Raw genomic sequence first — 12,716 nt, forward strand, 5'->3', positions numbered from 1 at the left:
GATTTTTGTGATAATGATTTTCTTATCATAGAGATCATTCTAAAAAAAAAAACCAGCCCAATTCAATACTTTTAACCCAAATTGAAAAAATTTGTTGGCTCTGTGTAGGCTCCCTAATATTGGTTACGTGTCGAACAGGCCCCATATATATATAGGACTGGCAATGGATCGGATAACACTCGTCTACCCGACTCATCCAACCCAATTAATCAGATGTAAACAAGGTTTTTCTTCTTGATTAAGAATTCAGGTAATATTACCCAAAATTCGCTTACCCAAATGTTTTCTAGGGTCAATTATTAATATACACCATATCCTACATTTTTACCCGAAGACAAAATTATAATTTCTTATTTTATAAATAAATATATGTAAATGATTATGATTTTTATTATAGTAAAAAAAATTTAGGCAAGAGGATAAAAATTTGGGTCACCAGGTAAGAAATTGGGTATGGTTGATACCTAAAACTTGGGTAAGTTTTAGAATTCAGGTATTACCCTAGAATTTGGGTAAGAAATCGGATATGGGTGTGTGTTTTAATTTGCGCAAGGAGTTGGCAAAGACCTTACTTGACCCACACTCGACCCATTGCCAATCTTGTATATATACACACATAAGAGTTTTCCTAAGACATGAGCATCTTCTTTGGGGGTTAAGAGAGAAAAATGACAAAAAAAAAAGTTCAAGAGTTATTAATAAAAATCTTTGAGGTAAATGGGGTAGAAGAGGAAAAAATAATACATTTAGAGAGATATTATATTAAGAAAGAGGGAGATGAGGAAAGACAATAAAGTATAAAGGGTATAAGAAGAATGATAGTAAAACTAGAGGAATATTATTGAAAAGGGGATAAGAGAGGCTAGATGAGCCTTAGCAAGGTTTTTTTTCCTTACTAAGTTAGAAAGACTAGTCAGACTATATATATCCTCTGACGGATCTAGTAAATTGATGGATTAAAATTTTACATTAGGAATCCTTCTCAAGCTGAGTTGAGGCACCTCAATTGGGAGCTATAAAATTATGTGGTACTCCCGTGATAATTATAGCCAAAGTGGTCTTTCTATTGATTTCTATATCCACATATGTATGCCTTACGGTTTGCATGAGACAATTTGAGAGAAAAAGTTTCTTAGAAAGATGTTATAGTAATTTTGCAAGTAGAGAAAAATAGGAAGCACGGCACTACCCCTTTAATCATATTGTAATATAGGTGATTATCTAAGCAAAGTTTTTAAAAGATAAAGATTTATTTTGGATTAAAAGAAAAGCTAAGATGATTTATGTCCAACTAATAGTCTATTGACATCGACTGAGAATAAATGAGACCGGTGGTTATTGGGACACGTGCACATGGTGCAATAATGCTCCCTGAATTATAGATTAAAAGAAAAATATTCTGTTTCTATCAATTGCACCCTACACTCCATTCAACATTGTTTCATAAATTATCCATTTTTTTTTTGTTTTGTTATCGAGCTTTGAGGGTATTACAGACTTTATCTTTATGTATCCCTCGGAAAAAATGTATAATCAACATGACCATTGGGGTGTTAAGGGATTCCCAATTAACATGTATCCCTAGAAAAAAAAAATGTATTTATCCCTAGCAAATCAGAACTAATCGTTACAAAATCTCCTCTAATGATTATATTGATAGAGAAAAATCCAAAATAAAGTATAAAATAAGACTTTTCTAACCTCAACCCGTTGAGGCTCTCCCTCAACATGACCGCAAGGGGTTGAGGAAAAACACAGATTTCCTCAAGGTTAAATTCAATCTTCTAGGGAATTGATATAATTTTTCTCAGGGATATAATTTTCTTGGGAATCCCTACCATCCTAATATTCATGTTGATGGAAAAACTTCAACGCATTGTTATCCAATAAAATAAAATAAAAATGCTAAACTGACTTCCTACAACACTGTGCTTATGTGCAGTGTTTTAGGAACCATAGATATTTTTCCTTGAGATACTAGTGAAAAACATTTATGGTTCCTACGACACTGCCATGTCAGCATAGGGTTGAACACAATGTTGTGGGAAGTTGTTATAGAATGACTTTAGATAAAAAAATTCTAGTTGTCAAGAATCTAAGTAGCGAATGGTTTTAAAGTTTTCTTTTAAAGTCATTATTTTCTAACTCCCCTTTGATAAACTCCCCCAAACTCTGCCCATGTGGTTTGTGTATAAAACCATAGATTTCTTTCCTCAGGATACAGAACCGCACATCCCCATGAATATATGCAATTGTGTATATAGCTCAAAACAATTAAGTCTGGTACAAGTATGTTTGTTTTTAGGTATGTTCAAGGTAATTTGGGTTGGACCTGTAACTTATGTAAGCGCGACCCATTTCTGTAGTGCTTTTAAAAAGAGTTTTATTTTCTTTTGTTGTAACTCCAAGTCTAAGTCTTTTCTAAATAAGAGAGTAGAGAAAAGAGAAACTCAAGAGAAGAGATGTTAAGAGGTTTTGAAAGATTAAGATCTAGAAGTAGGTGAAACTAAGTGATAGTGGTGACTCCTTATATCGATTTACCCCATTTTTTCATAGTGGAATTGAGCTCTAACGCTCATACCTCCGTGGACGTAGCCTTTGGGTGAACCATATAAAATATCGTGTTATGAGTATATTGTTCTTACTTTTTCTTTATGTGATTGTTTATCTTCTTTGCATTTGTTACTATTAGTTGGGTTATCCTTTATTACTATTATCAAACAAGGTCTTGGAAGGTGTTGCATATAAGATGTTCGGTGAAATACCCAGTAAGCATTTGATCAAATTACTAAGGGAACTTCACAAAGGTGTTCACATACACAACAAGAATCTATGGTTCTATCCACAGCCATGTGGGGAGAGTCTGGGGGGAATTTGTCAGTGGGGAAATCAATTTATCATTATTCTTTTTTTATTTTTTATCTTTCCTTATTTGTTTCTTTCTTTTGAGTTTTGAGTATCTTTCCTTATTTGTCTCTTTCTTTTGAGTTTTGAGTTGCTAATCCAACTGGTAAGTTCATGCATCTGCTTCAATGGACGGCTGATATGAATGCCAGGTTCGTCGTGATGGGTCCCCATTGTGAGTGGTCTGAACTATAAAGAATAAAAACACCTTTCTCATCTAGACACGTCTTTCAATCTGCTAGAAAGTTTGAATGAAAGAAGAAAATAATTGATGGAGAGCTCTTTATTTGTATTCTTTATATATATATATCATTTTACCTTTCTCCCCCTTATATTTATTGTAATTAAAAAAGAATACAAAGCAAAGCAAGAATCTAAGCATGACAAGTTTCTTATTCTTTTATAGTCAAAATAAACCACCTTTGTAGTCTCTTTGATCATAAATGTGCAAATGAGGTCCTACACTTTTGATGGATATTAACCAATCTTATTGATCGTATCTGTGTGGGGTTTGGGGGATAAATTGGTAACCCTCAATTCGGTGACATGTGTCACCTATGAATATCGCTTTCGTATTTATCTTTTACGGAATCTGCCATAGATCAATTCCCCTTTTATTTGGAATAATCTGAGTTTCATGTTACTCCTTCTAAGTTAGGACAGATGGAAAGATTCGAACCTGTGACCTATACAAACCTAATGCTCTAGTATCATGTTAACCAACCAACTACTCTAAAAGACCAAATAATATGTTGGAGAAGGGGAGAACTATGAATATAAGAGGGTTACGGGACTTTTCTGGGATATGACACACCCAAGAATAGAGGAAAATATACACTAAACAAGTCATGGATGATTGCAATCCTATAAATCTATATAAAGAGAAAAGTAGGCCAAGTAAGTGAAGTTTCGCAACATAAAATTGTTACCAAACTACTTTTAATGACTTGGGTGTCAGAGTGCTTTTCCAGATACACCGTTATGCTTGGAGAACTTGGAGTGAGGTGAGATCAAGATTAACTCAACATTACCAATCTCAAGGCACTTTGCATGTTAAAACCTCTAAAATATAGTCGTTTGATCTATAAACATTATATGCTAGTTTTTAACCATTCAAAGGAACTTTCTCGAAAGATCAGACTGAAAACAACTGCTTTGAATTTTGGGTACACTAATGCTGGGGTGACATTAGATTTATTCTTACATTTCTGATGTTGAGGTGCACATTACTGTAGATGCTGTTTCCTTGAGATTCGAGGAAACAACATCTACGGTTCTGTGCGCACCTCCATGTTAGAAATAAGAATCACAGTAAATACAATGTCACCCCAGCACGACCCTTCTGGGTGTGGGCAAATGGGTTTAAATGGTTGGTTTGGTTAGGGGCCAAAACCCATTATACAACAGTTTATCCCATTTTATAACACAAGGAATATTTATAATCATACAATGCATGCTGGGACCAAAATTATATGAGTATTAAACAAGTGTCACCTCCAGATAAATATTATTTAATGAGAATTTTATATATGGGTTTGGTTAACTTGTGCCCTAAGGGAAATTTTAAGATGAATTAAATGCACCTTGAAAATAAGTATTTGAGGGTATTTTTTAAAAGAACTTTTTTAGGGCATTTTATGCACTAAAAAAGTTTCCAAGCTCGAAAACTAGCATCATTATGACCTAACGTCTAGTATTGTTACTTTGAGATTATCTCGAAGAAGGAGGAATACAGGTAAGTATTCAAAAATGACGGTTACAATAGGGTGAAAGAATGAAACTCTCCTCCCACACCTCAATACATGACACATTAGTCACATAAGAATATAATTTTCACAGTAATGTATTATTTGAATATAGGCGGATTTAGGGATGGCTCTGAATCCAACTTGTGTAAGGGACATCAACCCATTTTTTATTCAAATATACTCTAAGGAACCAAATCCGCTAAATTTGAAATCGGATCACTCGGACAAAATTTGACCCATTTTATGCCCTAAGTATGGGGCAGGATCAACATACAATAATATAACAGCAAGTCGGACCAGGTGGGGCATTGTTAATCATAGCCCAACCCAGATATTCTGACTCTAGCCTACCCATAAAACAAGCTCAAATTTTTTTTGTTTTATGGGCTGGCCCAGTAGGCTCAATTAACGGCCCAACTTCTATCAGGTGAGCCCCACTAATAAGCCCATTATCTATTGGTTCTCACTTTCCACGCAAGATGAGTCATCAAGACAAGTGTCGGCAAATGAATGCTGAATCCCATTATGGCATTAGCTAAAGAGTAGAACTACCCTAACTAACTTAGTAAGGAAAAATACCTTACTAAGGTTCATCTACCGTCAAATCAAAACCTCGAGATCCGAAAAAAAAGAGTAATTGTTTCAACGTCAGATGAGCCTTTGTAAGGCCTTTTTTCCTTAGTAAACTCTAAGAAAAGTGTTTTTGTTATCTAAATAGTGATGCTTTGTGTGCATGAAGACATAAGAAGTTATTTTGGGAAGAGTTAGATGAGAGGAGCGTTTGTTTTGACTTGCTTTTAGAAATTGATTTCGTGTTCTAGAATCAAAATCAAATTTTACTGGCCATGAATTCAAATTGATAATGTCAAATTAGATTTGGCTTACGTCATCAGTTTATAATCTCAAATGAGATTTGGATCAAAACTGGAAGTCTCTAAGAAAAACCCTAAATAATATACGTTTTATCTCTTGATTCTTAGACCAGAGATTAAGGGTTTTCGATTTATTTGTTTTCTTTTATTTATTGTAGTTCCCCAGTTTCGATGCGGATTTTGGAAATTGGGAGTCTCGTTGATCAGATGGAAAATTTTCGATTAGTTTTATCGGGGAATTAGCTTTTTCATATGTGAAGAAGAAGCAATTGAGTCAATTAGGGTTAGGGTTAGGGGTTTTTTTTTATTGAAGTCGAGGATGGAGACAACTAGGTCTTCGAGTTCTCCCACAGATGATATTGTAGACTCGACTCCATTGCTCAGGAACTCAAACGAGAGTCATGAACAAGATCGAAGCCTTAGAATCAGTCCGATACCAAGTTTTCGTGGTGCAGTTAGGTTTTTTGGGAGAGCGAGCAGTATTGGAACGATGAGGGATCCCTCGATGCTCGTAAGAGAAACGGCAGCAGAGCAATTGGAAGAGAGGCAGAGCAATTGGGCATATTCGAAACCTATCGTTTTGCTCGATTTAGTTTGGAATTTGGGGTTTGTAATAGCTGCAATTGTGGTCTTGATTTTGAGCAGAAATGAATCTCCTCCGAAGCCGTTGAGGGTATGGATAGTTGGGTATGCTTTGCAATGTCTCTTGCATATGTTCTTAGTGTTGATGGAGTATAGGCGGCGAAGACAACTACAACTACGGCAAGGAATTCAATTGGAGAGTAATAGAAATGGGAGTAGTGGGAATTTGAATTCAAATGGTTGGGAGGAGGAGAGGGCCTCTGGTGAGTATCGTGTCGATCAAGCACGGGATGAGGAGAACACTAGGTATTCAATTACATTGATTTATTTGATATATTGTGATGTTTATTAATTATAAAGAACCTAAAAAATACACAAAAAGAACTTCGGTGGCAATGATGATGCGGAAAATTAAGCCTTTATTTCTTGGGGGGTCATAATGTACCATTACACTCTTAGCTGATTTTCGTGGCTGCCGCTTTGTGACAGCTTTTACCCTAGTACCCTTTTTTTTGGGCCCTAGATACCTAGGTGCTAGTGGTGTAGAAAGTTAAGCCCATGTGTCTTTGAAAAATACTTTCCTTAGTGAGATTCAAATCTTACCATGGACTGATTATCTCATTGGCAATACAACACCACACCCTTATAGATTTCATGGAAAAACTCAGATTAAAAAAAAATAAAAATTTGAGCTTCATCGAAGGTATTGAAAATGAACGGCCACCAAACTCCTAAATTTTAAATTTAAATTCAACAGTGAAATATATATATGGGAAATGTTCAGCACCCTAAGTTTTACCACACACTTTAACAAACGTTTTTTGTCCTACATGGGTTATAAGTTTTGGAATGGGCTGATTTTTGGTGAGGATGATCTCGATGATTAGAAGATCATCCTCCCCAAAAATCAGCCCATTCCAAAATGTTTAGCCCCATGTTTACACGTTGAAAAATCGTGGACCGTCCATTTTTTGTAAACCATTTTTGATGGGGTTAGAAGTTTTGGAATGAGCTGATTTTTGGTGAGGATGATCTCCTCACCGTAGAGATCATCCTCACCAAAAATCAGCCCATTCCAAAACTTCTAACCCATGTAAGACAAAACACGTTTGTTAAAGTGTGTGGTAAAGCTTAGGGTGCTGAACGGGACCCTATATATATATATATATATTATATATATATAATTTTCCCAACATGTTTTGTCCTACATGGGTTAGAAGTTTTGGAATAGGCTAATTTTTGGTGAGGATGATCTCTATGGTGAGGAGATCATCCTCACCAAAAATCAGCCCATTCCAAAACTTCTATCCCCATGTTTACAAGTTGAAAAATTGTGGACCGTCCATTTTTTATAAACCATTTGTGATGGGGTTAGAAGTTTTGGAATGGGCTGATTTTTGGTGAGGATGATCTCCTCACCAAAAATCAGCCCATTCCAAAACTTCTAACCCATGTAAGACAAAACATGTTGAGCAAATGGTTGGGTGCTGAACATTTCCCATATATATATGGGTCAGGTTCCGTGTACACATATATCTACAATGTGTTTTGTCCTATGTGGCTAAAAGTTTCGGATTGAGCTGATTTTTGATGAGGATGATCTCTATGATGAGGAGATCATCCTCACCAAAAATCAACTCAATCCGAAACTTTTAACCTCATCAAAAGTGGTTTACAAAAAATGGACGGTCCACGGTTCTTCAACTCATAAATACGAGGTTAAAAGTTTTGGATTAAGCTGATTTTTCGTGAGGATGATCTACTCGTCATTGAGATCATCCTCACCAAAAATCAGGTCAATCTGAAACTTTTAACCCACATAGGACAAAACATGTTGTAGATATATGAGAAGATATGTGTATACACAGATCCTGATCCTATATATATAAGGAAAGCCAAACATTTTTCAAAATAGGGGTTAGAAGTTTCGGAATGGGTTGATTTTTTGTGAGGATGATCTCTATGGTGAAGAGATCATCCTCACCAAAAACTAGCTCACTCAAAAACTTTCTACTCTTGTTTAGAAGTTGAAGAATTGTGGACCGTCCGATTTTTATAAATCACTTTTGATGGGGTTAGAAGTTTCGGAATGGGCTGATTTTTGGTGAGGATGATCTCCTCATCATAGAGATCATCCTCACAAAAAATCAGCCAATTCCGAAACTTCTAACCCGTACATTGAAAAAATGTTAGCACAATGTTTGGCTCTCTTTAGGGCCTCCGAACATATATATATATATATTATTTTTATTTTTTATTTTTTTTGAATTTTTTTCGAAGTTCTGAAGAAAAAAAAAAAAATTCCTCTACATCTTTGTGGCATCGGATCATGTTTTTGGATGCCACAATGTATGTTCATGACTCTTAGTAAGATTTGAGGTCATAACATACCACCACACTCCGCTACTTATGTCCACGGTGGCCCACTCAATGATGGCTTTCATTTTGGTACCCTTCTTTTGGGTTGCCAGGTTGTTCCTCCGCTAATGCCCTTGGTCCCCCACTTTGTGGTGCCTTTCACTCTGGTACCCTTATTTTTGGGCTCTTAGGTAGATCTTTCCCCAAGTTGCTCAAGTTTGAACCCGAGATGTGGTGTTAACTCTGATACCAAATGATATGACTCCAACCGATGCACAAAAAATACCTGTGTTAGTGGTGGGAAAAGTTACCATTTGATATGATCTCTTTGGGATCATAACAATTTCACTATGTTACCATTCCTTTTGCCCCCCAGATCACCCCTTTCGGAGACGTGGTGCTAGCAATAGCATAACACTAAAAGCACATTCACAATAATGTTGCAGAAAGTTAAGCCCTTATTGGGGCAAGAATATATCACGTATAGAAATAACATGTGAAGAATTTTTTACATTCAGTAGTGTTCATGTTTTTTAGTGACGGTGTTTCAAAGCATCTGGAGTCTTTGAATACAATGTTTTCGTTCATATGGTGGATCATTGGATTCTATTGGGTATCTGCTGCTGGCCAAGAATATACTCATGATTCTCCCCGGCTTTACTGGTTTGTGCAAACATGTTGTTCTTCTTTAATATATTTGAACTTCAACTGCATTTTTGCTGTTGATTCTTACTGCTTACTCCACCATTTTGTTTTGCAGGCTCTGTATAATTTTTCTTGCATTTGATGTATTCTTTGTCGTATTCTGTGTTGCCCTGGCATGTGTCATCGGCATTGCCGTTTGCTGCTGTCTTCCATGTCTTATTGCAATCTTATATTCTGTAGCAGAGCAGGTAACTCTCCTTGATCACTAGTTATTTGGAGAAGAAAAAAACCACTTTTACCATGTATTGTACATATTTAAGTACATACTGATGTAGCTAGTCAAACCAGCAATGATGTAGTGCACATCTTTAAGGAGTGAAAAGTCTGCAGATTAGATAATGCCAACAGGGTTATATTGTTGGCATCATCATTACTTAATGATGACATCAACAATTGGGGTGGTGGGGACACGAGGTCAACTTCCAAATCCTTTGATTAGGAGGTTTAAAGTCTCACTCTAATGGGGAGAAGAAAGAAAAAAACCAAGGTTACTCGTTGAAATGGTATTATGTGTCAGTAGGACAAAGGAAAAAATGGGCAAGACATATTGAAATTGACTGATACAATGGCAGGATATTGCATTTTGGTTAAAAAAATGAAAAATAAAGCTAAAGAAATATGTTCAAATAATGTTTAAGCATATAAGTGATCCCTACAAAACAACCAATGCCACCACTCTTTCCATCAAGGGCACATTGAAGTGTGGCACCAATATGCACTAATACAGTTAGATACATTGTTTATTGTTTTTACAAGAAAAATGAAAATAAGTGCACACATAAGAAGTGTCACTATCAGGACATCATGGACATAGAGAGAGTGAGTGCTAATCTAGCTGGAGTATTGGGGTTGAGAGAAGTCCCTGGTGGGGATACTGATATAATTGAGGACATTTATGAGGGAGTCGTGACTATTGTAGGAAGAAATGATGAGGAGACAAATGAACTCCCAGTCATAGTTGGTTTGTTTTCTCTTTGCTATACATGAAGTAACTGTTCATAATCAAGAATGGATCCCTCAGTGTGTGTTATTTACTGATGACATAGTGTTAGTTGATCAGACTAAAGATGAAGTTAGCACAAACTAAATCCTTGGAAATTATTTTAAAGCCAAGGACCTTATAATAACCTTATAATAAGTGGTTATCATGGTTCTATAATCCATAAGGATGGGAAGAGGATATTTTCCATAAAATGATAGTTGGATGGTTAAACTGGATGTGGGCTCCTGGATTTGTGTATGGACTGACTCATTCCAGTCAAACTAAAATGAAGATTTTAAGATGTTGGCATAACTGGCTATGCTTTGTGGAGTGAGATTGCACACTCAAGAAATAACATGTTTAGATATTGAGCATAGCAGAGGTGTGGATAAGGCAGTTGGCTACTCCTTTTTTGTTAAGGATTCCTACAGAAGAGTTATTTATTTTTTTAGATTTCAAATCTTAAAAAGGATTGTTGGGCCCACATTGATTATCACATTGACAATCCAACAACACAGACATCTAGATTTCATGAAAATATTCGTATTAAAAAAAATAAAAAATAAATAAAAACAATTGTTTTTCGAGCTTGATCCATGGTGTATAAAACGGACGGCTACTGAGCACTCACATTTAAAAATAAAATTCAACAGTGAAAAATAACTGTTTTTTTCTTTTTTTTTAACTTCATATAATTTTATCCATTACAGCCTCATTTCATCGGATCATAATTTTGAATGTCACAAGGTGATCATATCTGAAAGTTTGTTTTTTTCACTATGGGCAGGAGAGAGAAATTATATTTTTCTCTTTTTTATTTTTTTAATAAGTTTTGTGCTTCCACGTCAGCGTGCGTCAAGTCCGTCCACCCAAAGTCTGTCATATTATCAACACTCAAATATTTATTCAGACTGCTCCATTCATTACTTCAGATCAACTTATTTATAAAGCAGGAAGGAGCATCGAAGGACGATATCGATCAACTACCAAAATACAGATTCCAGAAAGTTGGCGATTTTGAGAAAATTGACGGTGAGATACAAAGACCCTTTGGAGGAATAATGACAGAGTGCGATAAAGATACACCAATTGAACACGTTCTTCAGCCCGAGGATTCCGTAAGTTGTCCAATTCAATTTTTTCAGTCTTGAATCTTAATATTTTATTTACATAAAATGATAGTTCTTCCTGCATAGTAAGAATGTACAGTTTTTGATAATACTACCCAAATATCAAACAAAATAGAATTAGAAATTTTGGGTTCCCTTGCACTAAGTATACTTATAAACCCCATCTAATGTTGATGGTACTTAACAGGAATGCTGCATATGCTTATCTGCCTATGAAGATGGAGCTGAGTTGCGTGAGCTTCCTTGTGGTCACCATTTTCATTGTGCCTGCATAGACAAATGGTTGTACATTAATGCCACCTGTCCCCTCTGCAAGTACCACCTCATAAGGAGTGGCATCCATGTTAGGGAGGAAGTGTAGGCTGCCAATTCTTTGGAGTTCGGTTCCTGCCCCTTCAACACAGGATATGTGCTACTTTGCTCAAATTTGTACTTGGTGTGGGCATAAAGCGTGTGTCCTGCATTTGGGCATTTCTGTGGGTCTGCTGCATGAACTCGAGCTATTTGTGGTGATCCATATGTCCAGTGCACGATGTGATCACAGGCATCGTCATGTGCACAGCATGTAAAGGTTTGTTGTTAGTTTGATGCATAAAATTTGATGTATACATGTGAGTGTGTTTGATCGGTTATTGATGATGTAACGATAAAGTGACGTGTAACATATTGTTAACCAAAACAGTAGCCCAAGAACTCTTAGATTTTTCTTTCAAAAGTCATCTTCAAGTTCTTCGTCCAATTTTTTATGGGATTAGAAGTTTTGGATTGGGCTGATTTTTGGTGATGATGATCTCTTTACCGTAGTGATCATCCTCACCAAAAATCAGCTCATTCCAAAACTTCTAACCCATGTTTTGAGAGAGAGAGAGAGAGAGAGATTCTATTGGCGCCCTAACTTTTACTTATTTTTTATTTTAATTCGATGTAAAAAGTAAAAGTTGAGGTGCCAATAGCAGCTCTCTGTCTTGATGATGATGATGTAATACACCTATAAATGGATTACGTTTCAATGCATCACTCCTATTTGAGAGTGGCTAAGTAAGTTAATGTGTGGTGTGAGGCTCTCCTTTTTATTGGATAAAGACCCATTGATGACCCCCATTTTATATTCTCACTTCAGCTACCAGCACTCTCCCTTCTTAAATCTCGAGGTATTTCCATCAAAATCGACGCATCCCATCCATCAATCATTCATTCCATCTAATCTATCAAAGAATTACATTTAAAGGATAGAGAGAGAGAGAGAGAAGGAATCTATGACTGCTATGGGTCTAGCGACACTTGGACAGAGGTCACTTGGATTGAACTTCAAATTATTAATTAATTAATTAATAAATAAAAGAGTAGCTCTTAAAAGCTGAAGGTGTGAAGATATAGAAACTGCAAGGCAGGCCTTCTTTCAATTCAATTCAATTCACTCCAGACGTCGTCACGC

At 36.0% G+C, this 12,716-nt stretch overlaps 1 protein-coding gene across 2 annotated transcripts; it reads left to right on the top strand.

The window, feature by feature from the left end:
• The first annotated feature begins 5,416 nt into the window (after positions 1 to 5,416).
• Positions 5,417 to 11,996, top strand: LOC147393645 (E3 ubiquitin-protein ligase At1g12760-like). 2 transcript variants are annotated; one of them, XM_086456005.1, is made up of 5 exons: positions 5,417 to 6,412; positions 9,002 to 9,127; positions 9,225 to 9,357; positions 11,102 to 11,269; positions 11,469 to 11,996. In XM_086456005.1, exons 1-5 carry the CDS (start codon positions 5,844 to 5,846, stop codon positions 11,640 to 11,642), a joined length of 1,170 nt encoding a protein of 389 aa, XP_086312131.1. In that variant the 5' UTR covers positions 5,417 to 5,843; the 3' UTR covers positions 11,643 to 11,996. The 2 variants fall into 2 exon arrangements, with proteins under 2 accessions (XP_086312131.1, XP_086312132.1); XM_086456006.1 differs by having other exon boundaries at positions 5,421 to 6,412; positions 11,105 to 11,269.
• The last annotated feature ends 720 nt before the right edge of the window (positions 11,997 to 12,716 follow it).

Source organism: Akebia trifoliata, chromosome 10 (assembly GCF_017979445.1).
Source record: "Akebia trifoliata isolate Shusen 1 chromosome 10, ASM1797944v1, whole genome shotgun sequence".
Lineage (NCBI taxonomy): Eukaryota > Viridiplantae > Streptophyta > Magnoliopsida > Ranunculales > Lardizabalaceae > Akebia > Akebia trifoliata.

Bases quoted from the DNA above. Each gene is read 5' to 3' on its own strand.
- LOC147393645 (XM_086456005.1), top strand. From the start codon at position 5,844: ATGGAGACAACTAGGTCTTCGAGTTCTCCCACAGATGATATTGTAGAC. The intron at 9,128-9,224 runs GTTTGTGCAAAC...TTTGTTTTGCAG, and splicing joins GATTCTCCCCGGCTTTACTG to GCTCTGTATAATTTTTCTTG. The intron at 11,270-11,468 runs GTAAGTTGTCCA...GGTACTTAACAG, and splicing joins TTCTTCAGCCCGAGGATTCC to GAATGCTGCATATGCTTATC.